At 37.7% G+C, this 27,398-nt stretch overlaps 2 protein-coding genes across 2 annotated transcripts; both read left to right on the forward strand.

Moving 5' to 3' along the window:
- Nucleotides 1-593: 593 nt before the first annotated feature.
- On the forward strand, nucleotides 594-19,821 carry LOC116307970 (1-phosphatidylinositol 4,5-bisphosphate phosphodiesterase delta-4). The gene is made up of 20 exons (XM_089036598.1): nucleotides 594-930; nucleotides 4,221-4,385; nucleotides 4,574-4,771; nucleotides 5,501-5,532; nucleotides 5,971-6,102; nucleotides 6,568-6,735; nucleotides 7,123-7,216; nucleotides 7,546-7,870; nucleotides 8,450-8,535; nucleotides 9,432-9,514; nucleotides 9,743-9,946; nucleotides 11,840-11,911; nucleotides 12,927-13,032; nucleotides 13,717-13,896; nucleotides 14,135-14,242; nucleotides 14,539-14,654; nucleotides 15,124-15,208; nucleotides 15,632-15,778; nucleotides 16,126-16,256; nucleotides 18,832-19,821. Exons 1-20 carry the CDS (start codon nucleotides 897-899, stop codon nucleotides 18,868-18,870), a joined length of 2,505 nt encoding a protein of 834 aa, XP_088892724.1. The 5' UTR covers nucleotides 594-896; the 3' UTR covers nucleotides 18,871-19,821.
- A 495-nt stretch (nucleotides 19,822-20,316) lies between these two features.
- On the forward strand, nucleotides 20,317-24,096 carry LOC148907254 (uncharacterized). The gene has a single exon (XM_089036597.1). The coding sequence runs from the start codon at nucleotides 20,397-20,399 to the stop codon at nucleotides 22,536-22,538; it is 2,142 nt and encodes a 713-aa protein (XP_088892723.1). The 5' UTR covers nucleotides 20,317-20,396; the 3' UTR covers nucleotides 22,539-24,096.
- Nucleotides 24,097-27,398: the final 3,302 nt, after the last annotated feature.

Below are 27,398 nucleotides of genomic sequence, written 5' to 3' on the forward strand. Positions count from 1 at the left end.
GGACTAGCTTACCAACACAGTTACCAGGATGTCGCATTGGTTGTAACTTCTTTACATCTGGCGTGGGCATTTCATACGCCCCGTAAATTACCACTGTAACAGGGTAAGCAACCTCGTAGAATAACATGTCAATTCCTTCTAATGCTCCCGGGTTGGTAGCCTTACTTAAGACGAACAGGTTCTTTTTACCAGACGCTCTAATGGGATTGCGGCCCTTTTCAATAATCCATTCCCCGTCTAGATACTTTATAAAGGTCAACTCCAAACGGTAATTACCTTCGGGCATTAGGTCGATTATCTGTTCTGCTCTTTCCTGTGTCATAGTCTCATCCGTATTACCTTCCATAAATGTCGTAAAGGCAAAGTCTGCGTCTAACCTGTCCAGAACCTGGGTTCTAAGTTTGCGCACAGTCTTGTTCTTGATACTTTTGATGGTATCCATTATATCTAAGGAATATTTTAACCTTCGTTTGCGATACCAAAAAGTTATTTTGGTAAAATACCCGTAAATCTGCTGTACCCGCGTTCGTAATTCCCCGGGTTAAACCCGTATATCTTTGGCATCGATCGCGAGTCCCCCTTACTGCTGCTGCCAAATGATGAAATAACAATTCATAAAATGCGTTGGTTCAAATGAGTTTTTTGTTCAATGTTTTGAAAAAATGGTGTCAATCTGTTGGCATGAGCTCCCAACCATAATAAGAATTCCGCGTCCAGCATTAAATATTCATCAGCGAGGCATTAATTAACTGACAAAAAACAACTCACTTTAACTAGGCCAAACAAACTTCCTTGATGTTTGTCAGTTTAGGTCGCTTTGGTCTAGTCTCCGTCTTCAAGTCTTACAGTTTTACTTTCATACTCGACTAAGGGTATCGAATTTACCTTCCTTAATCATGGCGGAGGCCGATACATTCGAAGAACTTGAAGGTAAGATAGAATAATTACTGATGTAAGAATTATTCTTTGCAGAGAAAGCTGAGACTTGACAACTTGAATATTGACAAATATAATTGCAATTCCCGGGTAGTGAGAGAATCGTATCATAAGAATTTTAAAAATTTTGTCCAAATCTTGAACACTACAGCTTGGGGATCGGAGCATTTAATAAATTGATAGTGTTTATCTAGCTACACATTCAAAATTCACTACGGATTCTACGGTAAAAATTCCATAAAAATCCATAAAAATGAAAAATATTTTGACCATTTAAGATTACCTTCAAATTTTGTCTTATATTTGGATGGAAATAAGGCAGTAACAAGGCTTTTCGAAGCCTTTTAAAGACTTTTTTTAAATCGCGAAACGACTTGTATAAACTTTGATGTAGCTAAGGTCACGGGACATTGCTATGGATGAAAGAGGATCCGAGCTTCTCATACAAATCTTTTTTATTAAATAATCATTTTAAATAATAAGACTTTTCTTTTTTTCTTAAGAAATATTCTCGTTATCGTCTGGTGGACAAGAAGTCCGTTAATTATCTTGCCAAAATGTCGTAGGAATATTTTCTTATTTTTCTATTTATAAGCCAAAATAATACGAAATTATTCAAATATTTTGTGCTAATTGTTTTGCTTGACAATTATTTGCTATAATACTGTAGTGACTTCTAGTATAGTTCGATTTTAAACCTCGGTGAATAAAGTTTGTTGTAGCTTGAATATTAAATACTTAAAAAAAGCTAGCGGAATTGACTTATTCCTGCGAAAAGAAATATCTTCCTACAAAGAAATTATCCATTTTTTGCATACCATTAAACTTCATCCAATTAATTATATCATTTACTATTTAAATATAGGAACGTTTTAGCAGTTTAAAATTCTCCTAACACCTTTACTACAGACTACGAAAATACAATGAGTATTTCTCTTATTTTGGAGAAAATTAGATTAAAGCATTTTGACAAACTCAATTTGGGTTAATTTAGAGAAAGTCATATTTTCTTGTAGAAAGCATTTGTTTTTATATGAAATTTAATTTTTTGTAGCAGGTGGCACTTAAAATGGCTTGCATAAATATTTCAATATGTTGCCGATCCTAACAAAAACATTAGAAATATATTAAGAAATCTTCAGCTCTTTATATTTGACATATGCATGTTCAGTCCCATACAATTGAAAAATATATATCTAGTTTAAATACAGTACATTCTCTATAAATTTCTCTTGAATCTATAAGAAAAAATATTAATTTTGTTTGGGACTTGAAAAATAAATATTGAAAAAAAAATCTACAACCCTGCTGACATTTAAATTATTCAACTCATATAAAATTTTAAGCCATATGATATAAAAATTAAACCTTGGCCAAAAATCTTAAAAATATACTCTTATAGGCTAGAGTTAATGTAAAATGTAAACTAAAATTTGCTAAAATTCTGTTCAAGTTTATAATTTTTTTAAAAGTTACATTTAGTAATTAGTTTTCAGGGTGTTGATGGTTGTTTATCATAATTTAAAACATATTGTTTTTCTTCTTATTAAAATTAAAGGATATTCTTTTTGTTTAGGGAGTATTTATTTTTTAGCAGGGGTGGGCCAATTTTACATTACTATTTAGGGATTTCTCTGGCCAACCATGGCTCCTAAAGAAGGAATGCTCCATAATTATGCCAACACCAAGTGAAATTAGTTTGAAGAGTTTTCCTGCAAATTTATGGAGATATTACATGTTTTATTATATGTATCATTGTGTAGCGTACTATTAAACTGTGTGAAGTACAATTTTCTCATTTGCTAATATCTATTTTAAAATATATTCTATATGAAATTTATTTATATTTATTTCTATTTTTGAATATATTTTATATTAAATATATTTTATATTGAATATATTTTTAAGTACATGGCATGTGTAACCAGTTAGAATGAAGATTAGGGTGGTTTGAAGAGAACAAAAAAGTTTATGCAGCTGTTAAATTCAATCCTGGGGGGGTTCTCCATTAGGATTTGGGTAGGGGTGTTCCGCTGGGATTCTGAAAGGGATACCCTGTTTATGACAAAAAAACACAAATTTGTAGACCCTGTTTATGACAAAAGATATAATTAATTGCAATGGGTTCCTGTTTCAATTATTATATGTCAGCTTGCACATCGTTTTTTGAAGACCATAACAACCAGTTTCGGCCAATACGAAAGTAGAAACCCTGAATATGACAGGAAACTCAGGAAAAAAATTGGAACTTGAGTGAAATTGCATACCCTGTTTTATGACAAGAAGCTTGAAAACCATACTCTGTTCAGCAGATCATCCCCGTATAGTCCATATATGGGACCTCTATATTCACTATACGGGTACGTGCTGCCAAACAGGGTATGGTTTTCAGCAATTCTACTCTGGAACAGGGTATATAAAATCGCGCTCGCTCTGAAACAGGGTTTTCAGCAATCTTGCTCTGGAACAGGGTCAGGGTTCAGAGGGCTCAGTGGCACATCCCTACCCTAAACGGGCAAGAGTACCCCCCCCCCCCCCTCGGGAATTCAATATGCATGTTATCAAGATGTGTAATGGGAGCTGAATTATATTTGTAATCAAATTTGAAAGCAAATTCTTGTCGAGGAGGGAGGATTTTTCCTGGCTGTCTGTCTTGCTTTGCTTATCTTTCTGATTCTCTAGCTTCATGCCTGCCTCCATGCCTTATGATCTGAAACAAATAAAATTCTGTATCTCTGAACTCACTTCACTACTTTATATTCATCATGTGTATAAATAAATTGGTCTTTTTATCTATCCATTTACCACTAGTTATTAATCCACTCATCCATTCATTCATTTGACCATGCACTCATCCATTCATTTACTTGACCATACACTTATTCATTCATTCTCTTGACTATCAATCTGCTTACTCAACTATACTCTTATTCATGCAATTATGCATTTATTTATTTGACTGTCATCCATCGATTCACCTGTCCATCCACCTGTCCATCCACTTATTGATTCATTTATTTAGATTCATTTATTACACTATCTACCCATCCATTCATTCACACCATTTCATCTTTCCATTCATTTGACCATCCACTCTCATCCATCCATCCACTTGTCCATCCACTCATCCATCCATTCGTACAATATTCGTACAATGGCTCCACCCATTTTGATCCCAACAGATTTTGGGATTTTCTCTATTTAGTGGTATTGACTCTCTTTGATCATCTTATCATTGCTAAAGTCTTTCTTAATATATTTTTCATTCCAATTACTTCTTTCAGCACATGATTGCTGGGAGATAATGAAAAAAGGAACCGTCATGACCAAACTGTCAACTCACAACAAGGTGGGAGGAAAAGGCAGAAAACTCCAGCGGAAAACCTTCTTTTTGGATGAAAAGAATGTTGCTATATTCTATAAGCCAACGAAGAAGAAACACATTCGATGTAAGTCCTAGAACAACAGTTATATTTTCTGCATAGTAGGGGTCCATGGACTGATAACTAGGGCTGCTTGCCACTGAAAAATCCACTATTTTTTAAGGCACATTTAAACCTTTAAACCCTCCTTGCGGTTAATCAATGGCCGTAAAATATAAGTTTTATTTCCAACATTTTCGTGCTTGTACTTGCAGATGAAGTGGCACAGATCACCGATATCTTAACGGGAGATGACCTGAAGGAGGATTTTGGAGAACTGGCCAAGAAGCATCCCCTAGACATGTGCATCTCGATCGAATTTGGCCAAAAAGGAAGCCTGGAAATGATAGCTTCTTCACCACGCATTGCAAAAGCTTGGGTCTTTGGCCTTAAGACTCTCATAGAAAATAGAAGTAAGTTCTAAGGGACGGACCATTAGATTTTTGAGGGGGGAGTTGGGCAAAAGACCCCAAAAAAATCGTGGAAAAGAAAAGTGCCAGAAAAAAATTCCAAATTATTTCCAAAAAAATTCCTGCACAGCCATGTGGCGTAAAAAAAAATTCCTGCACAAAATAAATTACCAACCCCCCCCCCACCCCCCCCACCCCCCCCCCCACACACACACACAAATCTAATGGTCCTTCTATGCAGTACTAATAGTACGAGCGTAAGCGAACTATGCCTTGTTATTACACATGGTGCAAGCCCATGCTTCATACTCCGACGGCACTCATACTAGTTATTCGATAGTGTTCTGCCAATCAGAAAAATATAGGCGAGTCGTTTATTTAAGGAATTTTGAACGCGCGCGCACGTCGCTGTACTGTGACTGATGTAAACACGCTGGCAGCTGTCAAGCACGAGAGAAGCAAGCTTTTTAATTTTTTTTTTGCTTTTCCAGTGCTCTACAGCTCCCGGAGTGTTGACAATACAGAGACAATAGCTGCCGTTTTATGACATTGCTTTTATAAAATATTTTTGAGAGATTTTGAGAGATTTTGCGCGGGCATGTCTCAGCTCTGTCCTTTTATATAAACACGGTAGCCAGCCAATCAGAACGTACGTTATATCTTAAATATTTCATAATTTCAGATATGATCATTATTCTTATTTTCTATTTGTGTATTTTAATTTTTTTGCAGATAACAATGAAAGAGATGGTGCTCTCCGACAACAATATCCTTTTTGATTGAAGCCATAATTGTTAATTGATCTAAAGTACCAGCTACAGCTGTAGATGTCTAAATTTTATTAATTGATACCCTGAAACAACCTCTGGGCTGATCTAAGTCAGGGTACGGCTAACCCACAGATTGAACCATGAAACAACCTCTGGGCTGATCTAAGTCAGAGCATGGCTAACTCACAGATCGAACCCTGAAACAACCTCTGGGCTGATCTAAATCAAGGCACCTCTGGCTTAAATATTTAATTGACATTTATGGCGTTGGGTTTTAAAGGGAGCATGCAACTGGACCGGAGAACCTGAGGGAAACACCTAATAGAGGAAGAGACCTAATAGCCTTACTTATCACATCTGTTGTTGCAGTACAGGAATCGGAGTTGATATTTTTATTTAAGCGTATTTGTTTCTTTTCCTTGACTCTTGTTCAAATGGCTGATCGATGCTTTCGAAAAGTTCGACAAAAACAAAGATGGCGCCCTCAGTTTGAGCGAAGTAACAAAGCTGTTAAATGCATTGAATATTACAATGAGCCCGAAGACGGTCAAGAGGAAGTTTAAGGTTTGTGATTGGGAAATGATTACCCTGGGCTCCAGAGGTTCTAATTCGCTTCTTGTAACGAGCGGGCGCCGAACCCGAAGGTGGCCACGCGACTTCCCTTCAAAACAGCAAACGCCGGAGTGAGAATAAATAGTCCCTTATTTCACAGTTCCTTGCGCCATCTTGAAAGGTAGCCGTGCCTTTGCATCGAAGCGAGACGAACGGTGAGCTTTCAATGATAAAGACATGTGAAGAATTGTCCAAGGTGTTACAAAAGGTCTCTGTCATTGCAAGCTCACCGTTCGTCTCACATCGATGCAAGGACACGTCTACCTTTCAAGAGACGCTGGTAACTGTGAAATGGATTTTAGACGTCCACCATAACTCTATTTTGTCGCGACAGAAAATTGTTTGATTTGGCGCGTGTGATCGAGAAGCGCCGCAATCATATAAAGCTATTTTTTGTCCGGTTTTGTTTCTCTCCAGGAAGCCGACACAGGCAAAGAGGATGCCTCTCTCGATAAAGAAGAGTTTGCTGAATTCTTCAAGTCAATCGCAACAAGAAAGGAAATCGTAGAAATCATGGAAACATCTCCGAACCAAACTCATATGGACGCTAGGGACTTCCAAACCTTCCTTGAAGAGAAACAAGGGGTGAGCTGTGACGGAAATTATACGGAGCCCTGAGGGCGCGTGTTTTCCATTAAGTCGAACCGAAATGTCCGAGCAACAAGTTTTTACACGATGCGCGTCAGTTCTTTAGAACTAGTTGACCAAGTTCTAGAAAACTCTAATAAGAACCGACTAGCACCATTTGAGAACTGGCCGCTTCGTCTGGTCGGTTCGACTTAATCGAATTTTTTTTTTTTAATGTTTGAGTTTCGAAAAGTAAAATAAAACACCTTTACTAATGGCTTAATTGGCCGCCATCTTGGTTGAATTTAACGGAATGAACCAACGTGACCGCCATGTTTTCTCTTACTCCATTTTCTTGGGACATAAATGATTGCAAACCATCGCTTACATTGTTCTCTGGTGCAGATGAAAGACTTGACCAGGCGGTATTGTGAAGACATTATCTTAGAATACGAACCAACCAAGGAAGGAAAGGATGCACGCCATCTTGGCATCGATGGTAAATATATCTATTACGAGAAGAGACTTAGCATAGATGGGCCTAACTTTTGTCCATACCTAACTCAAGTTTATATAACATTTTGCTTTCAAAATTACAAGATATGAGAAGATGCATGACTTCGGACATTGGAAAAAGACATGCTTTTTCGGAGGTGTTTACGTATAATTATTTATATGAACAAATTGGGTAATATGTTTGGAAAAACGAATGGTACATGAGCAACAGTTGCGAAAAAAACTGGTCTTCGTTCCGAGCTCATCCATTTTCCCGCTCTTTTTTAGTCTTCCAATAGACGCGTGTACCATTAGCTATTTTGTTTCTTTCAGGCCTAACGAATTATCTAACGTCACGCGAAGGCAACTTGTACAACGTAAAACATGACAAGGTCTACCAAGACATGACACAACCACTGTCACATTACTTCATCGCTTCGTCTCACAACACCTACCTAATGATGGACCAGCTTCGAGGTCCTTCCAGTGTAGATGCTTATATCAATGCGTTTAAGAAAGGGTGCCGATGCGTCGAGCTTGACTGCTGGGATGGGGAAAATGGGGAGCCAATCGTCTACCATAGGCACACGTTGACTTCGAAGATTAAGTTCAGGGATATCATTGAAGCTGTGAAAGAATATGCTTTTAAAGTATCAGAGTGAGTATTGGAAAGACTCTTCGAATTTTACCAATACCGTTAAACGGCCTCTGTGCTGATCGCATCTGGAATAGAAGATGTCAGAGCTACACTCTTTTGCCTTCAAACAGTTGTTTCAAGTCAAGGCATTAGAGTGTAACCATGATATTTCCTTTTGGAATTTAGCGTGTTAGGGTTTGTGAGGGAGGAAACCAGGAGGACGCGAATAGAACCAGAGACCCTAGAGGCGAGAGGCGAGTGCACTATCTATATACGTTACCGTTGATTCCCCTTGTATATTGGTGTTGTGTATCCCTTCCCATAAGCCTTTTTGGAATTGTGGTCTGTGGTCTAGCTTGGTTGCAAACATCTCAAGTACACGATACCTTAAATGGCGATTTTTGTGTGCCGAACTCGGCAAAGACCTATGGCAATAAAAGGTGCAAAAGACGTGACCGCCAAGTTGATTGGCATAAGATGTAAAACTCGGGGAATCTTTTGTCAAATTTGTCAACATCAAAAGGTACATGGCGAATACGTATAGCGAAAAATAGTTTTTATTTATTAACGAGTTTTACCTTGACGTTATTTTGCCGACAGCTATCCTGTCATACTTTCTCTAGAAAATCATTGTAATATCAAGAATCAGAAGGCGATGGCAGCGCACTTGGAAAATATACTAGGCGGTATCCTTTATATTTCATACTGAAATAGCTAGCTGACTTCTTGTACGTGTTGTTTTATTGTAATGATGAAAAGGTAAATTATACACCGTGAAAAGATGAAAAAACTTACTGACGTTTCGGACGCTAGTCCTTCGTCGGAGTAAAAGAGCATCCGAAACGTCAGTAAGTTTTTTCATCTTTTCACGGTGTATAATTTACTTTTTCATCATTACTGTTTCATTAGAAACACCGACGCAGCTCACAGTAGTTTTTAGCTAGTTATCTCTTCTTGTTTTATTGTAGTGTTCTTCGTTGCTGCTGTCGTTGGTTATGCTGCTGTTTCTATTGCTGCTTTTTTTATTGCTTCTGTTGCAATTTTTGTGGCTAATTTTTGTTGGGGTGTTGCTGCTATTGGCATTGTTGTTGCTGCTGAAGCTTCTGCTTCTGTAGTCTCCCCCACAGTCGCTTTCAGTGTCGTCACGCAACGCTTTCGAAAGCGTTGCGTGACGGCAATGAAAGCGGTTGTGGGGGAGACTACTGCTTCTGCGGCTGATGTTTTTGCTGCTGTTACTGTCGTGGTTGACGCATTCAGTTGCTGCTGCTGTAGGCTGTTGTTGTTGCTGCTGTTGTCATTGTTGTTGCTGTTAGTGCTACTGCTGTTGCTGTTGTCGTTCTTTTTAGTGCTGGCTTTGTTACTGTTCAGTAGTTTAGTAGGTCGGTATCATTATTATAGATGAACTGCTTCAACAACCTTAAAATTAAGAATTAAACAACCGAGCTTTCGGGCTAAGCGCCCATCATCAGGGTACAATGTTTGGAGCGACGTTCGACGGTTGTTGCTTCTGTTGTTGCTGATGATAATATTCTAGTTTTTATAATGAATTGTTATCGTTCTGTCATACCTTGACACTGTACAGACATGTTGTACAGGGACCCAGTGGATGATTCATTATCAGCTCTACCGTCACCAGAATCTTTGAAGAGGAAAATATTGATAAAGGTAATTGAAGAATAAGCCAAAAAATTCCTTCTTCAATTCGTCTCACCTCTATTTTTTTTTCTGAGTTTTTTCCTATCTTGAAATATTTTATCTTGAAACATTTCATCTTGAGCCTTTTTCTAACCTCTTTTTTTTCTACCAGTGTGTTCCTATCTTCAACCTTTTTCTCGCCTCATGGTCTACCAATCAGATGCGAGCTTTATATCTTGAATATTTTCTTTCTTCAAGGGTAAAAAACTTAAACCTGAACAAGAAAACGAAGAGGATGAAGAAGAAGGAGACGTTTCTGACGAAGATGAGGCCGCGGAAATTGACCCGGACGTGTTAGCATCTGCAGCAGATAGTAATGTCGACGGAGGCGAAGGAGAAGGAACAAGTGCTGCAGCTGCTGCTGTTACTAAACCACAAAAAAAGAAAGATAAGAAGAAAAGGGTAGGAATGTTAAATGAAAGTGAGCGGATTTTCCTTTTCATTCTCAGTTCAAACAGAAAGACATCTTTACCTTGGGCGTGATGTTTTCCTATAGACCCCTTGCAGCACGTCGTCGGAATGCAGCTCAATATTTAGAGGACATAACAATGGGTTAATTTCCGATCCTCATGAGCTTGATTTGATTTTTGGTTTCATCCAAATTGAGCTGCATTCCGACGACATTGCGACGACATTCCGACGTCACATGGAAGGGGTGTATTTCAGATCACTCGTCATTTCCTTGAGAATAAAATTCTTTGTTTGAGTTGTATTCATACTCATGGTGTTCCTCATGTCCAATAAAGGCATAATACTCAAGGGAATGACCTGTGATCTATAATAGGCCAGCATTAAACCCAAAGTAAATAGTTCTATACCCTTTCATTTTTCACTGCAATTATTAGTGTTAATATCGAATTATAAATGTTGTAATACTTCTTTAATAACCTTTGAATTAATTCAATTTTCATCTGAAAACTTTAACTTCCTTTGTCGACATGCATGCTGGCAAATAGTTTCTATAGAAACGCTCTTCTTTTTCTTCGTGTCATCCACCCTAAATTCTCGAATGCTAATGGTTTCTAAATCAAGACCAGTCTTTGGCTCATGTCTCTTTTAAATTCTCCTATGCTAATCGTTTTAAAACAACGTTGTTCTTATAACCATACTTTCTTTGTAATAACAACTTGCATTTCGAATGATTTTCAATCCTTGGAAAAGTTGATATTGTGAGCAACAATGACCTTTTATTCTCTTTGTCGTGCTTCAAAAATAACATCTTTTTTTCTGGTTCTAATTCGACTCTGCCTCGAATAAACAATCCTAATGCTTAAACAATTCTCATAGTAACGTTATGATAATTATCTTCAACGTCTCTGAGCTTTCTTCGCTAACCTTCGTTCTTTTATGGTTGGAATAAAACCGGGGAACCCGGAGAAAAACCCTCAAAGCACAGGAGATAATCAACAAGAAACTCTAATCACGCGTTGGGACTCAAACCCGGGTCGCATTAGTGAGAGGCAAGCGCGCGCTCACCGCCATGCCACCCGTGCTTTCCAAAATCCTTCTACCTTGTACAATGAACGATACTAGAGAAAAACGTTGGCGCATGCGTTCATTTCAGCACGTTTTTTAAGAATTTTGAAGAGTTTTCTCCAAGTATACAAAAATGTTCAAGAGATACTTTTGTCAGACCAAGATACTGTATTAATAAAGTTAACTCAAAGGATTAGCCTTTTAAGGCTTTTTAGCATGGACACTAAGTTTTGGTATTATGTGAAGTCCATTTTATCAGGCATGTTTGAAAGTCAAATTTACAATATGTTTTGAGTAATTTGTATACGGATTTAGAGCATGCGCAGACGTTTTTCACTCGTGTCACAAGGAACACCTCAGCATCTCTAAGTAAATGACCCTTAATATAACCGATCTTTCTCAAATCTTTAACAGACTTTGAGCTGCAACAACAGTCTCAATCTCTTGCTTCAATGCCTAGATTTTGATGGCTTACTTCGCTTCTCTTAAAAATAAATTCCTCACTAACAATTCTTTTAACGTATCGTTAATCTTTCAAAATTTTTTACCTATTGACACAAATTGAATAACTACGAGAATCTTCGCTCTTGTCTTCGTACGTTAATAACCAATTCACTTCGCCTAACTGAGGATATCTACGCTTCGTGGCTTATTTAAAAATGAATTCTAATCATTCTTTTTAACAAATCGACAATCTTTCAAATCATTTTACTTATTGACACAAATTATAATTAAGAATATCTTCGCTCTTGTCTTCGTTTTTAACCAATTCACGACATCTAGCTGAGGATATCTTGATTTATTATTTCCAAATTTCAGTCCAACAGTCTTCGGTATTCTTTCCGAGCGGTAGGAAAGGCAGTACGTCGGGTAAAGAAACCACTTGATAAAGTAAGTCGACCAATTTTAAAAAATGCAGAAACAATTTACGATTTAATTTTTACATCAAAACAAACGGATGACATTAAAACACAAGGACAAGGAACATCATGCGACATCCCAAGGAAACATATAGAGTACATGAATTTGATTGTTTTAGCATTGATGAAGAGTATTAAGACTATAGGAACGTTTGACTGTGGAAAAAAGACATCATTACACATATATACTTACTTAAAAGACATGCAGCGGTTTTAAGGTTTCTTTGTGGAATACGACTCCATGCACGAAAAGGTTTGCATCTCAGGTTTTGGTGTTTTAGTTTTCTTTGAGCAAACGCGCAAGACACTTTGACTCAAGGGTGCGGCAATAGATCGGTTAACACCTTCACGTAATAGCAGCAATGACAGGAGGCACAACAATATATTCTCCTCTCTTCTGAGTTTGAGTTCTGAATTCTTTCTCGTATAAACCAGATTAAATTGTCCTAGCCTCCTGTCATGGATATTCTCACGTGATGGTACGAAGATGGGCAACAAACTCGAACAAACTGTCGCGCAGAGTTCCCATACTTTTCAAATTGCGGTGTACACAACAAAATGCGCACACAACAAAATGTTGTAAAACGAAACTTATTACAGACGGAGTCTGGACAAGTCGAGCAGCAAAACGCACTGACATTTGTTCCAGCGTTACCGTATCTTTAATTTAGTAAACAGATTTTGCAAAGATGCGGTAATCGAGGAGTTAGTGCAAAAGCGTTGTCTTATACCCGCTCTGCCGTAAGTTGGCGGTAAAAACACGAAAATGACGTTTGCGTGATGGCGTCATTGACCTCTAACACCAGACTCACATAACGACTTGCTTTCGTTTTGATCTAGAGGTCAAGTTTTTTTCCAATAAATTTACTCAGCACTCAGAAGCGAAGACTTCAAGCTGGAGTAATCAAAATGCCTAGAGAATGATCGCTTGGTAGTGACTACGTTTGGTAAATAGCTTATATATATATATGTGTTCGTACCAACAGGAGAATAAAGCCAAAGCCAAAGTGAAGCTGGCGAAGGAACTCTCGAGATGCGTCAACTATTTTACTAGTGTTGGCTTCAAAAACTTTGAACTTTCTAAGAAAAATGGTAATTGTAAACACATCTTTTAATTCAAAGTGCTTCTCTATAGACCCCCTTTACCTTGGAAGTAAAGTTTTCCCATTTCAAACTACGTGTCATTCTCTTGGGATAAAATTTTGAAATAATAAAAATAAGAATATATATAAGAAAAATGGCAATTATGGAAACACATCTTTTAACTTATGGTACTTCTCTATAGACCCCCTTTACCTTGGAAGTAATGTTTTCCCATTTCAAACCACGTTTCATCCTCTTTAGGATAATATTTTTTTGTTTGAGTTGTATCTATATTCGTGTGTCTTCTCATGCACAACCGTCAAACAAAAAATGACCACAAAGCTACAGAGGACTATAGAGCGTTTTCACGTGACGTCACAGCGGCCATTATGGGGTACCAATTAACAATACATTTTCTATCCTCCGGGAATTGAACTCTATTCTTATGCAAATACTGAGCAGAAAGTTTCTATTGTTTATGGTTGTCTTCTCACGTGAGTGAAAACGCTCTATACTGTGTGTGCATGCATGCGACTAAAAATCCCTTGACTAATAATAAACAGTCGCCTTATTGGTTGATATAACAAGAGAATCTAATGAATACTGCCTTGTTATCGTCAATCAACATGCATATGCTATATAGCACTCATTTCTTACAGTATCCACTGGTATATTTTACTATTTCTTTTCCAGCCAGATTTTTTCAGATGTCTTCATTTGTCGAGTCCAAGATGACGAGCCTCGCCCTGAACCATGGCGCAGCGTTTGTCGAATACAACAAGAGACAGTTGTCCCGCACGTATCCCGCGGGTAATCGAGTCGATTCAAGCAACTATAATCCACAAATTGGCTGGAATGCTGGATGTCAGATTGGTACGAAAAATGTTACTGTCTTTTAAATTTTACTTGTAAATAAACATTAACTCCGAAACTAGGTTTTGAAATATCAATGGCTCATTTGCAATATTTGCTTTTTGGTGGGGATACTTAAGAAAAATTGGTAGCCTTTCGATTGATTTTTCATGGATTGTTTAACATCAATTTCGGCCGTACGTCCGTGTACACACCAAAGGGTTCCCGGTTAATTTCAAAACAAAACTTGTTCTTTTAGTCGCCCTGAACTACCAAACAGATGGCGAAATGATGCATATAAATCAAGGGAAGTTCCAGCAGAACGGGAAAGCAGGATACGTACTGAAACCTGAATTCATGAGAGACCGTAAGTAGTAATAACAATAAACCAAAGCAAACTATTTAAGCGCGAGTTGTTCTCACAAACAGCACTCGCGCAGTTCAAACACCAAGCCATCATTATTTTTATTTTTATTCAGTAATTTTAAAACACTTGTTCTTTAAACTTTTGGCCAGTTTAGTGCCCAGCTTTTCTCGGCTTAAAATCAGGCAACATGCAGACAGCTGGTCAAAAGTTAAGAAATCAAGAGCGTTCTATTGGTAGTGCACTCACCTCTCACACTTTATTCTTCTTAACTGGCTTTTTTTTCTGTCGTGTTGCAGCTTCCATTGATTTTAATCCCAAACATCCGCCAGAAGGTCTCAGAAAACTTTTGAAAATTGAAGTAATTAGTGGTCAGCAGTTACCCAAACCTGAAGGAGAAAGTTCAAAAGGAGAGGTAAGATGAGGAAATTAAAAAAACTTACTAATCAATAAACCAACTGACCAAATAATCGATAATTGATCGGCCAGTGCTTCAGCAGGTTGGTTGGTCATTCATTCACTAATTTAGTCGGTCGGTCGGTACTTCAACCGGATAGTCATTCATTTAGTCGCGTGACGCCAAGAAGCTTTCAGACGTCTCCAGTTTCTTTTCCTCCCATCAGAACTGTAGTTGAAAACATTTATAATAGAATGCGTCAAAAGCCTTATCTATAAGGGTCAAAATAAAAGAGTGTTCATTTCCTGAGATTAAAACATCGTTTTCTATTTTGTGCGTAAAATGTATTGTCTGTTATATCACGTGCAAGGATCTATTTCGTTACACATAATGTCACGACCAAGGGTCTGTTACGTCACGTGCAAAGATCTGTTACATAGTCCTATGTCCTAACGTCATTTCAAACTAAACTGAATTTTCATTACAGGTCATTGATCCATACGTGGAAGTCAAAATCTATGGTTTACCAAGTGACCAAGGAACTTTCAAATCCAAGGTTGTCAAGGACAATGGTAAGTACATATCCACCGTCACACTAGTTGTTTACTTATTGTTGGACAGCAACAATTAGGACCGACTAGTTGTTTGCTACAAATTATTTTTACGAGAAAATGAGCGTACGGGTCATTTTGTTTGCGAGTGAAGAATTGTTGGATTCATTTTGCTCCATAGCCGCCATGTTGGTTGACAATAACAAAGCATTCCTCATTAGCTTCTCTTAGATCAATCAAAATGGCGGCTATTTCTTTGTTATTTATATCTCGAGGGCTTTTCATTGATGTGTACTGGACTGGACGGTAATTTTTGTTGGTCGACACCAACAAACCTTACAATTGCGGAGCGGAGGATTTTCGAAAAGTTTAATCGCCTGCAGTTATTGACACGTGTTTTCTCGCTGTAAAGGGCTGTGTTTCTATTTCATTTTGTATTGCCAGGTTTCAACCCTATTTGGAACTTAGAAGTAGAGAAAGAGCTCCACGTTCCTGAGCTGGTCATGATTCGGTTCGCAGTGTTGGACGAAGATGTTGGCAAGGATGATTTCATTGGTCAATTTTCACTTCCCTTCACAAGCCTTCAAACAGGTCATTTACTAAAACTAACAGTATTCCTTGCACACTTTCTTCAAAATTATTATCAATGGGCATCTGAGTGTACATTGCGTGTAATGTTTTCCTATTTCAGACCACGTGTCATTCTCTTGACAATGATATTCTTTGTTCGAATTGTATCTATATTCATGTGTTTTCTCATGCGCTACCGTTAAACAGAGAAATGATACTTTAGGGAATGACACGTGTCTGAAATGGGAAAACATTATACCCAACTTGGTACAAAGGTCTATTCTCTCTTGTAAATCTATTCTCACGATCAATTCCAAATTCAAATTAAAAAAATCTTTTTCTTAATATTTGAATTGAAATCTTCCCAGGTTATCGACATGTGCATCTCCTCAACATGAAAGGCGAACCCATTCCCCACGCGACCATCTTTGTTCACGTGACCATAGAAGATAATCCAAAATCATCCAAGTCAGCGAAATCCCACAGCGAGCCCAAACAGGTCAGTGGTGTTAAACATATAATGTAGAATTTATTATCTATGCGGTACGATAATATGGCAACATTGATTACCGACTAATTTACTCAGGGTTTGCCTTTCCAATTCAGCGTCAGAATAAATTAAAACAATTATTATAAAATATAATAGTAATTAATTGTTAATAAATAATAGTAATATTATCTATAAAAAGCTAAAATAAAGGTAAATAAAGGTAAATAAAGAAGATAGATAGATACAAATGGTAAATACGATAATGATAAAACTAATAACTGTAATCATAATCCTAACCTATAGAGACGATGACAATGATAAAATAATGATGATGATAATATAATAAAGTCAATGATAAAAAAGATAAAAAGTGACAATGAAAATGGCAATAATATAACTATAAAGATAATAATGATGATAAGATAATTCGGTAACTGCTTCCGAGTCAATCGGGGCGGAGGCTCCACCGTTTTCAGTCCAAGGTCCCACGGATTTATAATTAGTTTGTTTTGCTGTAAAACGGAGCATAAAAAATGAAATCTATAGATTGTCTCCAAACTCGGCAGACAGAATTATGACAATTTTTTAAAGCGAACAGGAGGACAATACTGTGAAAACCCATGTTTTAAAAATACAAGATTTAACGCAGATTTTTACGAAAAAGTATTGCACTTAAATGTGAATGTTATTTTAAGATTTCAACTTATTTTACTAAATACTTGAATAATCTGTGACAATGATAATAACCAAAGTCGACAATGAGATCAAGAATAAACAAAGAATAAAAACAGATAACATGTCACGCTTGTAACAAAATACTAAATTGTATAAAATACAAAAAAATTTAAACTTGTTAAAATGATTTTTTTTAAATTTCAACAAAACAATATATAGTGATGATAGTGATGATAACGAGGTCGATAATGGTGACGATGTTGATGATGACAATGGTGATTGTGACGTTGGTGGTGATAACGTTAATAATTATGATAAAGATTACGAAGGTTATGATGACGATGATGAAGGTGATGATGACTTGACTATGGTGATCGATGACGATAGTGGTGTTGATGATGATGATGGTGTCGATAATGGATGATGGCGATGGTGATGATGGTGATGATGATGGTAGTGATGATGATGATGGTGAAGATGATGATGATTACGATGATGATGATGGTAGTGATGATGATGATTATACTGGTGATGATGACGATTACGATTGTGATGATGGTAGTGATGATGATGAATGTAGAGATGATGATAATTACGATGGTGATGATGATGACGATTATAATAGTAGTGATGATGATGATGATGATGGTGATGATGATGGTAGTGATGATGATGATTATATTGGTGATAATGATGATTACGATTGTGATGATGGTAGTGATGATGATAATTACAATGGTGATGATGATGATGATGATGAATGGTAGTGATGATAATGATGGTAGTGATGATGATGATGATGATGATGGTGATGATGATGGTAGTGATGATGATGAAGGTAGAGATAATGATTACGATGAAGCTATTGACGATAAAATTAACTTTATTTTGATATGGTTGCTAATAACATGACGATGAATTTAAACGCTAATTTCTTTTTCTGTCAACTTTTTTGGCCGATAAGCTGTGACATTTTGTCTTGTTTTTATTTTACTTCACTAGAAAAAAAAGCGAAAATAGACGGAATTGATCTCCCGATAGTTTAGTGTAAGTTATGTGTCGAAGCGGAAGACTAGATGATAAGTATGGAGTAAAATGTATTTATATTTATTTTATCTTATGCTTACCACACGTATCATTCGAGTTAGAAACGAGAATAGACGAGAAAGCTAAGAGACGTAAGTTTCGCCGTCCAAAGTACAATGTTGCTAGGATCTACGGCATAGGACAGAACGAAATCTTTGGTATTTATGTTTGTAACCATCATTGGCACCGCTTAATGCTATTTTTAGGCTATATATATATTTTTTAAGCTTATACTGCGCGCGCTATACTCTGTTTGGTTACTTATCCCCCCTCCCCCCCCCCCCCCCCCCCCCAAAAAAAAAAAAAAACCAGCCAACGACGTACCCATGCAGTTCGCATGTACAAACAACAACAACAACAACAACAACAATGGATTAAAGGAACGATTCTAAAATTAGCATAAATGATTCTAAAAATAGCATCAAAAAGGGGTCATAATGGGGAACGAGGATTCCTTCTCTAAGATTATTTTCTCTTGCACAGGCTTATTATATCGAGAAGTTTAAAAGCGAAAAGACTGTTGTGGACGTAATAACCTTGTAGTAGCTTTACGGCAAAACGTTCTCGTTTGTTACTAAAGTGATAAGTGTAGTATTTTGTCTATTCTTTCGTTTCTTATATTTTCCCTTCTCTTTATTCTACTCCTTCCTTCTTCTCTTTTCTTCGAATTTTTTTCTGCATTTTCACTGTCTCACCAAAATTCCTTTTTGTCAGGGTATAAATTCCACGTCACTGTGTGTGGTATCCTTGGGTGGAGAAGGAGGGGGAAAGTGTTTGTCTAAGATTGATAGACTTAGTCTCCACTCAACTTTTATTACCACAGGATTACCAGAACAACCCTGCGTCTCCTACGTTATCTTAACCAAGAAACATCGAAGGAAAATAAACACCAAGTAAAAGAACGACCTGCACCAATAAACAAAGCAATAATAGATAGGAATTATAACAAGTGATTAATATTTTTGTAGATATCTATTAAAGATTATCAATTAAGATCTATTAATGATCTAGAATATTTATACTTTTCCTAATATAAATAATGTTCAGATAAATCATACGTGCTCAAAAATCTAGATACATGAATACCAAGTCGCAATGAACTCCGTACTACGCATGACACAAGAGAAAGACATTTCAATCTCGTACCCAGAGCCTGCGTTTCTTCTGGCCTACGGTGAAGGACGAGGGCATAATCAACTTTTTGAGACCAGGATTTCTTGGACTTCCGGTATAAGAGCGCATTCGTTCAAAGGCTTGCCAAAAATAAAAAAAAGTATGTTCCCGATTTCCAATTTTTATTAAAGCATGATTTTCATTGTTCATATTTCACTTCACTTGCGCATGCGCCAAAAATGGATTATGCCAGAGCCCTCGTTTTTTGTTTTTTTTGTTTTTGCCGCAGGCCAGAAGAAACGCAAGCTCTGGGTACGAGATTGAACACGGCCATTATTTAGGTTGGGCATAGTTAATGAAGGGGAACTTGGTATTAACTATGGGTAGAGAAGAGCAGATTTAAAAAAAAAAAAACTTAACGGCCTCAAATCGCGTTGAAAATTTGCCAAAAGACTGAACAAGTAAAAGCAACAACTGCAGCAAGTTTTGAGGCAAATTGTTGAGTGAAACATTTTATTGTCATAACTTTATCATTAACTCCCATACATTCCCTTATAAACCATACACAGGAACCTTGTTTGGGTTGCCTGTGCTATCTTATAGCTGATTGGTGGAAGCATACGATTGCTTAACAGAGTAGTTGAATAATCAGATATCAAGATAATTTTGGGGTTCTCAAATAAAGTTATTTACCTTTGCAGTTTTTGTTCGTAATAATCATCGTTACTTATACTGTCACAATTTATTATTTTCGTTTCAATTTTCAATGTATTGTTATATCGATCTTGTATTTGTATTCAGCCAATTATTTTTGGGGGATATGAAACAAACTTTGATTCTTTAAATTTTCTCATTTTGTTACTTTGTTGATTTTGTTTTATTTATTTGTTTGTTTTTGATTATTTTTTGATTATTTCATTTCCTTTTTTGTTTTTGTTTATCTATTAAACTAATTTTGATTTTGATTTGTTTTGATTTGATAAAATTTGAATGACGTTGATATTTTTCATACTTTGACATACTTATTCAAATGCATATATAAGTTTTTCACAGTACCCACCAACGGGATCCAAGTGCTCTTCTAATGTATGTAGAAAATAAGCGTCACACAAAATGCCATGAAAATTCCGAGCCAAAGTTATAAATTATACACTCTTGGCGTGACAACATTTCAAGGAAGTAAGGTCACGCTCATTTCCAAGAATCGCCTGACAATAGACTGGCAAACAACATTATTCAAAAGACTCCCTTCAGCTCGTCTCAACTCCCGAAGACATGGAATCGTTTGTTGAAAATCTTAAGAAGGAACTCCAATGTTCCCTGTGTAATGATACTTTCACTGAACCAAAGATCTTGTCTTGTTTCCACACATTTTGTAAGCCTTGTGTCAAACGACACGCCGAGCAAGTCGACCAAATCAACATCTTCAAATGTCCTCGATGCAAATCACAGACTTCTCTACCAGAACTAAGCAGCGTCGAAGATCTACAGCCAAATCTAATGCATTCAAGAATCGTAAAGGGTCTGGCGTTGGTAGAAGGAGAAAAGGTTTGTTCTTTTTCTGAGAGTCATTCGTCAGCTTCTTGGTATTGTTTTGACTGTGATCATTCACTGTGTCAAGAATGCGAGACAAGCCATTCGTTCTTCATTAAAGATCACAAGGTCGTTCGCCTGGCGGATTTGAAGAAAGAAGATATTCAGTTCGTAATCACAAGAGAAAGTCCTTGTACAAGTCACCCTCATCACAGGCTAGAGTTTTTCTGCGAAGATTGTGATGCAATGATTTGCTTGACATGCTTGAAACATCACAAGGATCATAAGACAATGTCATTAGATAAGTTTGCTTCGATCAAGAAAGCTGAATTGTCAAAGCATCTGCAGGTACTAGAGCAGTTGAGATTAGATGACAAGGAAAAGCAACAACAAGTAAAGATTGCTAACACAATCAAAGAACAAGGAGAAAAGGCAAAAAAAGAAGTCAAAGACAAAACCAATAAAATCATCCAAATACTACAAGACAACGAACGAGAATTGCTGAGACAAATCGATGAGAAGTTGAACACAGCCACAACAAACTTGAATATAATTCATCATATTCCAGCCGTCAAGGAATACATCAAGAATGTGATGGAAAGAGGACTGACAAGTGAAATGATGAACATTCTAGAGACACAATGCTCTCAGAACTTCATCTTCAACCATATTCCACCATACTCTAGAATTGAATATGTTGCTAATGAAGAGCTGATGCGACAAGTGAATTCAGGGCTGGGAGAAATACAAACTTGTTTGAAAACAGAACATACTAAGAGCACTATTCAGGTGAAATCTGAGACAGAAGCTTTAAAGAAAGAAAAGCTGATAGTTGCTACTAAGAGCTCTACAGGAGAACTCAATCATGATCCAAGGGATGTTATAGAAGTTGAAATCAAGCCTGAAGAAAATGTGGAAATAGAAAAGAAATATGTGAGAACTGATGGTAAAGTAGAAGTTGAATTCATGGCTAAAGTAGCTGGTCAGTTGACAGCAGAGATTCAAGTGAATGTGAATCATGTATCTAACAGTCCACTAGTGGTGAATGTCAAGCCACAAGAGATGAGAACAACAGGACAGCTTAACATGAAAGGTGTAAATATAGGATCTAGTAATTTAAGAGGTATAGCAGTAAACAGAGACAATAGCAGAATCGCTATTTCAAATGATTCTTCTCACTGTGTCTATGTATTCACCACTGATGGAGATCTCTTACTGACGTATGATAGTCAAGGTATTGAACAGGGACAGTTGTCTAGACCTGAAGGTTTAGCATTTCTGAATGATACAGATTTAGTCATAGCAGACTGGGGTAATCATAGAATATGTATAGTGAACACTACAACAGGGACATTGGTCCAAACCTTTGGTAACCAAGGTAACGGCGATGGAGAGTTTCATTATCCAAATGGAGTACACGTTGATGACGATGGTAACATCATTGTGTGTGATGGTGGTAATCATCGTGTTCAAGTCTTCACAAGAGACGGTGACTATCAATATCAGTTTGGTTTGACAACACAGGACGAGTTTGATCCAATTGATGTGATAACACATGATGGACTGTTTTACGTCAGTGATTGTAATAATCATGTTATTCATGTATTTGAGAAGAAAGGTAACGTACCGACTAGAATATTGACGATTGGTGGTAAAGGCAGTGCTAATGGTCAGCTGAATGTACCATATGGTCTAGCTATTGATAATGACCATCATCTACTGGTGTGTGATAATGGTAATAACCGCGTACAAAAATTCACATTGGATGGTTGTTTTGTAGGAAAGACTTGTGATGTAATTAAGATCATTACATATGTAACTGTTTTAAAGGATGGTCAGTTATTAGTTAGTACGAGGGGTTCTGGTGTCTGTTATGTAAAGTAAAATCGCTATCATTTTCTGTAACATACTTTGATTGGTTTGACAAATGGATATCACATTGTTTGACATATCCGTAAATATGACCATTTAAAGTTTAATATACATTTTATATCTATTTTCATTGTATATCTAGGATAGTACGTGCACGCTGATTGGTCGAAAACTTTGCTTTATTTAGTGAACGGAGCACAGAGCTGACGCCATGCGCGCGCGCAGTGCTTCCGTCTTTCTTTTTGCGTAAATAAATTCAATACCGAAATGAAATTAGCCCCAAATTCCGAGCTCCATTCAGTAATAAAGGAGTTAGGAAGCGCCATAGGCACTCAAGAAGTGTCAGAAGCACTTGCAAACTGCTCGTGCTTCTCCTTACACTTCTTTCGTGCTTACGTCACTTCCTGCGTATTTTTTACTGAACGGAGCACGGAAAAAGCTGTTTTATTTGTTGAATATCTATTTTTTACTTTTGATTTCTTTTGTTTTGATTTCGTTTCTTTCGCGTTCTTTATTTCATTTTTGTTCTATTTTTATTCGTTCTTCTTTTTATTGATATATTGTTCATTTTTATCGTTATTGTAGTTTTGTATTGGCCGTGATATCCTATTATTTCAGATCTCATTTTATTTATTGCTTTGAAAATATATATAGAAAAGAACTTCGTAGTAGTGAATAGCCAAGCTTCGTGCTATTTTTATCTCTACGTGTATATAATACTTTTACGCATACTATTAACCTTAATTTAAATAAAGACTTTCATAGTTAAAACACTAAGTCAAGAGGTAATATTTGTAAGAAATTTAAAATAAAAATTTATTAGGGACTATGGACAACAAACAATTTTGCCTGTGACGATTGGGAAAAAAGATATTTCCATAAGAAATGCTTCTTGTTGAACTCGGTATTTAGGGACTGTGCAATAATTATCGAGAAGTGGGGTTCTAAAATTTATAGGGGGGTCAAAAGTTAAATTTGAGTGTAGAGTAGGGTGGTTGAAAGCTAATTGCTTAAATATGGAGAGGGAGGGTCACAAGTCAATTTGGGATTTTGTTCACTATAAAATTGAAAAGATGCATATGAATGTATTTAAAATAATCATTCATTGTTATATTGTTTACTGTATAAAGAACATAACTTGTCACAGGTGCAACCTCAAAACCATATGTGCTGAAATAATGTATAAACTGAGCATCCTTTGTAATAAAAACAGTACAAAAAACAGTAACTAAAAACAGTGCAAGTCACAACTTTCTATACTGTACTGTGGTAAAGCTATGCCACATTGATTGACTGTATATAAGACAACTGACTATGTCGTGTCTGTTTTGTTTTTGGTTGACAATAACAAAGAACTCCTCATTAGCTTTTCTTGTTAGATCAATCAAAGTGGTGGCTATTTCTTTGTTATTTATATCTCGAGGACTTTTCAGTGATGTGGCTGCTCCCCAAGAATAGCGATTTTCCCCGACTTGCATATTTCTCTTATAGGAAACATGCAGATTTCGCGCCAAAAACTATGCCTTCAGCTTGACTGATTGACTGGACTGGACGGTAGTTTTTGTTGGTCGATACCAACAAACCTAACAAATTGCGGAGCGGAGGATTTTCGAGCATTTTAGTCGGCTGCAGTGATTGACACGTGTTTTCTCGCTGTAAAGGGCTGTGTTTCTATTTTTTTTTTATTGCCAGGTTTCAACCCCATTTGGGACTTAGAAGTAGAGAAAGAGCTCCACGTTCCTGAGCTGGTCATGATTCGGTTCGCAGTGTTGGACGAAGATGTTGGCAAGGATGATTTCATTGGTCAATTTTCACTTCCCTTCACGAGCCTTCAAACAGGTCATTTACTAAAACTAACAGTATTCCTTGCACACTTTCTTCAAAATCATTATCAGTGGGCATCTGAGTGTACATTGCGTGTAATGTTTTCCTATTTCAGACCACGTGTCATTCTCTTGACAATGATATTCTTTGTTCGAATTGTATCTATATTCATGTATTTTCTCATGCGCTACCGTTAAACAGAGAAATGATACTCTAGGGAATGACACGTGTCTGAAATGGGAAGACATTATACCCAACTTGGTACAAAGGTCTATTCTTTCTTGTAAATCTATTCTCACGATCAATTCCAAATTCAAATTTAAAAAATCTTTTTCTTAATATTTGAATTGAAATTTTCCCAGGTTATCGACAATGTGCATCTCCTCAACATGAAAGGCGAACCCATTCCCCACGCGACCATCTTTGTTCACGTGACCATAGAAGATAATCCAAAATCATCCAGGTCAGCGAAATCCCACAGCGAGCCCAAACAGGTCAGCAGCAGTAAGGGGGACTCGCGATCAGCCTCCATTGGCAAAAATCGCAAGTCGAAAAACATCAGCCCCCCCTGGTGTTTTAGAGGTCGGTAATCCGCCCTACAGGGGGTCTTGCGCGATCAGCCTCCATCGCGAAGAGCGCCTTACTGCTGCTCTATTTGGGGATCGTAAACGGAGGGAAAGATATTTGTCGGATATACGATGCATGAATGTAAGAAGTTTGTTAACGACATTTGCATAATTTGTCTAAGGCCTGAAGTTGTCATACGCGAGCCAGAACCCTTTTGGTGTTGTGGTAAAAAAATGCAGATAGAAGACGACACGTCAGCACAGTGTTACGAGTGTGGTAAGAATATTCGTAATGCCGTACCAAGTGCTACCAGAGAGCAGTATTACGCCAATGGAGGTCGTAAGAAAACGCCATATAAGAGAATAAAATACTTCAGGGACTGGATGAGTCATATTCAAGGTTTACATCCGATATATTTAGACGATGAAGTAAGGCAGAAAATCATAGACCACTTAGAAGAGCCAACCCCACAAAGTCTACGAAAGACATTGAAAAAATTAAAGCTAGGGAAATATTACAAAGCTATTCCCTATCTTTTGTCTGAAATTACCGGTAGGCGTATTCCTCATGTCCCAGATATGCAAAGGGCCGAGTGGTTATTCTGTCGGCTGGATAAGGATATTCCTTATTACCCCGACGTAATTTACGAAATATTTTACAAAATAGACCCCAACCACCCCCTATTAGAATGGATTCCGAGAAGATGAAATGTGCAGTCGAAATCCCCATGTGATGTCTACTGAGCGAGTTTTCTTTGTAGATCTTCCTTTGCCTCCTGGTAGATCTTTTTGCGAGATTCCTCGGAAAGATCTTTCACGATGGTTTTTTTATTGCCCGACTTCAATTCGCCGTATTTCTTTTCCTCCGCGAGGATCAAAGAAAACTCCGTGTCGTCTATGCGGCGGTCCCGCAGAGCTTGGGAGACTAAGTCGGCGATGGTGTTAGCCTTTGCTCTTGCCAGGGCTATGTGTGTGTCGTGCTTGGATATCTTACCGGACAGTTGCTTTATAATGCCTGTCGTAACAGCGGAAACGATGCCGCAGACGGCTCCAACGCTGGCTAAAGGAACGCCAACGACTATTCCAGGCCCGGTGAGTGAGGTAGCAACGCCGGTGCCTGTTAACGCCACGGACATGGAGCCTGAAGTTATTGCGATTTTATGTAGTATGCTTCGGGCTCTGGCATACTTTTTCCTGACCTCCTCATAGTGTTTCGTTTGACCCTCTAAGTAAGCGAGGATTAGATTTGCCTTATTCAAGCGGAAGTTTTCAGCGTTTAATTCGTTAGGTCCCTCCTTAGGTAAATCAGGATAAAGTGGAGGTGCTGATGGTATAACATCCATTATATACTAATGTACGACGCTTTTGGAAATAACATAGCGGCGCAGCCGCATCATGACAACAGGGATTATTGGAACTGGAGGGCCTTTAGGAAGATGTTTCCACATGCAGACCCTAGTAAGTTTGAAAGAAGGCCCGACGGTATTTACTATAACGGCTCCAGAATGTACAGCAATGCGGACTTGAAGCCTACGCTGGTGGGGCAAATAGACAATCAACTGAAGCATTCGCCAACGCATGTTGAACCCAGTTGGTCAAAGGAATTATTGCTGGGTACCGGTACTTATCCGATACCCGCGGTGTCATTCGATAAACATCCAAGTTTGGATTTGACATTGAACATGCGGATTTCTAACGACCATTCCTTTCCGTTAAAGGTGCGAGATATCTTCAAAAACGTGCCCATTGTTCATACCACCGCTAAGGAATCTCATGAATGGTTAAGTGGTCCTAACATGCGTTATTGGCCGCAGCAATTGAACTTTGCGGTTTGGTGTGCCACTAGCGGCTGCGGTGTAAGTGCAAACTTGATGAAGAATTCAATATTCATGTTTCACTTCCACTTCACGGTTAGAAGAATACTACATGAAATGGGTGTTATTGCGCTGCCGGGAGATGCCACGTTTTATCCAAGAGACAATAAATACGACGTTCCAGCCTACAACAGACTTTGTAAGGAGTTTGGCGCTGTAGGGAAGGATTTCCGATGCACTACGGGCGCCAACAATGGCTTGGGGCATATTTGGGCTTATTGGGGGATTGGTGGGCACGAGCTAAGCGATAAGGAAGTTCATGCGTTGAATCTACGATGGAACACTGGGTATCACAAAGAAACTCACGACAGTAGCACCTTCTTTGAACCAAATACCAAAACCACTAAGGAAGTCAGAGACGGACCTCTGTTCAAAGACGAGGGCGGTAAGTATGCAGGGGCTAACCCGCTGATTATCAAAATTACCAACGACGAGCAAACAAAGCAATATCTTAATTTCATACCCCCAGAAGGTAAAGGACTAACCAAAGCCGGCCTTGCCCGTTTAAACCGCAGCATAGAAGCTTACGTGTATTCTATCCTTGGAGCCCAAGTAAACACCCGATCCAGCATAATCGGAAATACTGGCGCCGCAGAAGAGACGCGAGC

This window comes from Actinia tenebrosa, unplaced genomic scaffold (assembly GCF_029948245.1).
Source record: "Actinia tenebrosa isolate PJP-AT-01 unplaced genomic scaffold, QUT_ActTen_1.0 PGA_scaffold4__44_contigs__length_22323623, whole genome shotgun sequence".
Classification (NCBI taxonomy): Eukaryota; Metazoa; Cnidaria; class Anthozoa; order Actiniaria; family Actiniidae; genus Actinia; species Actinia tenebrosa.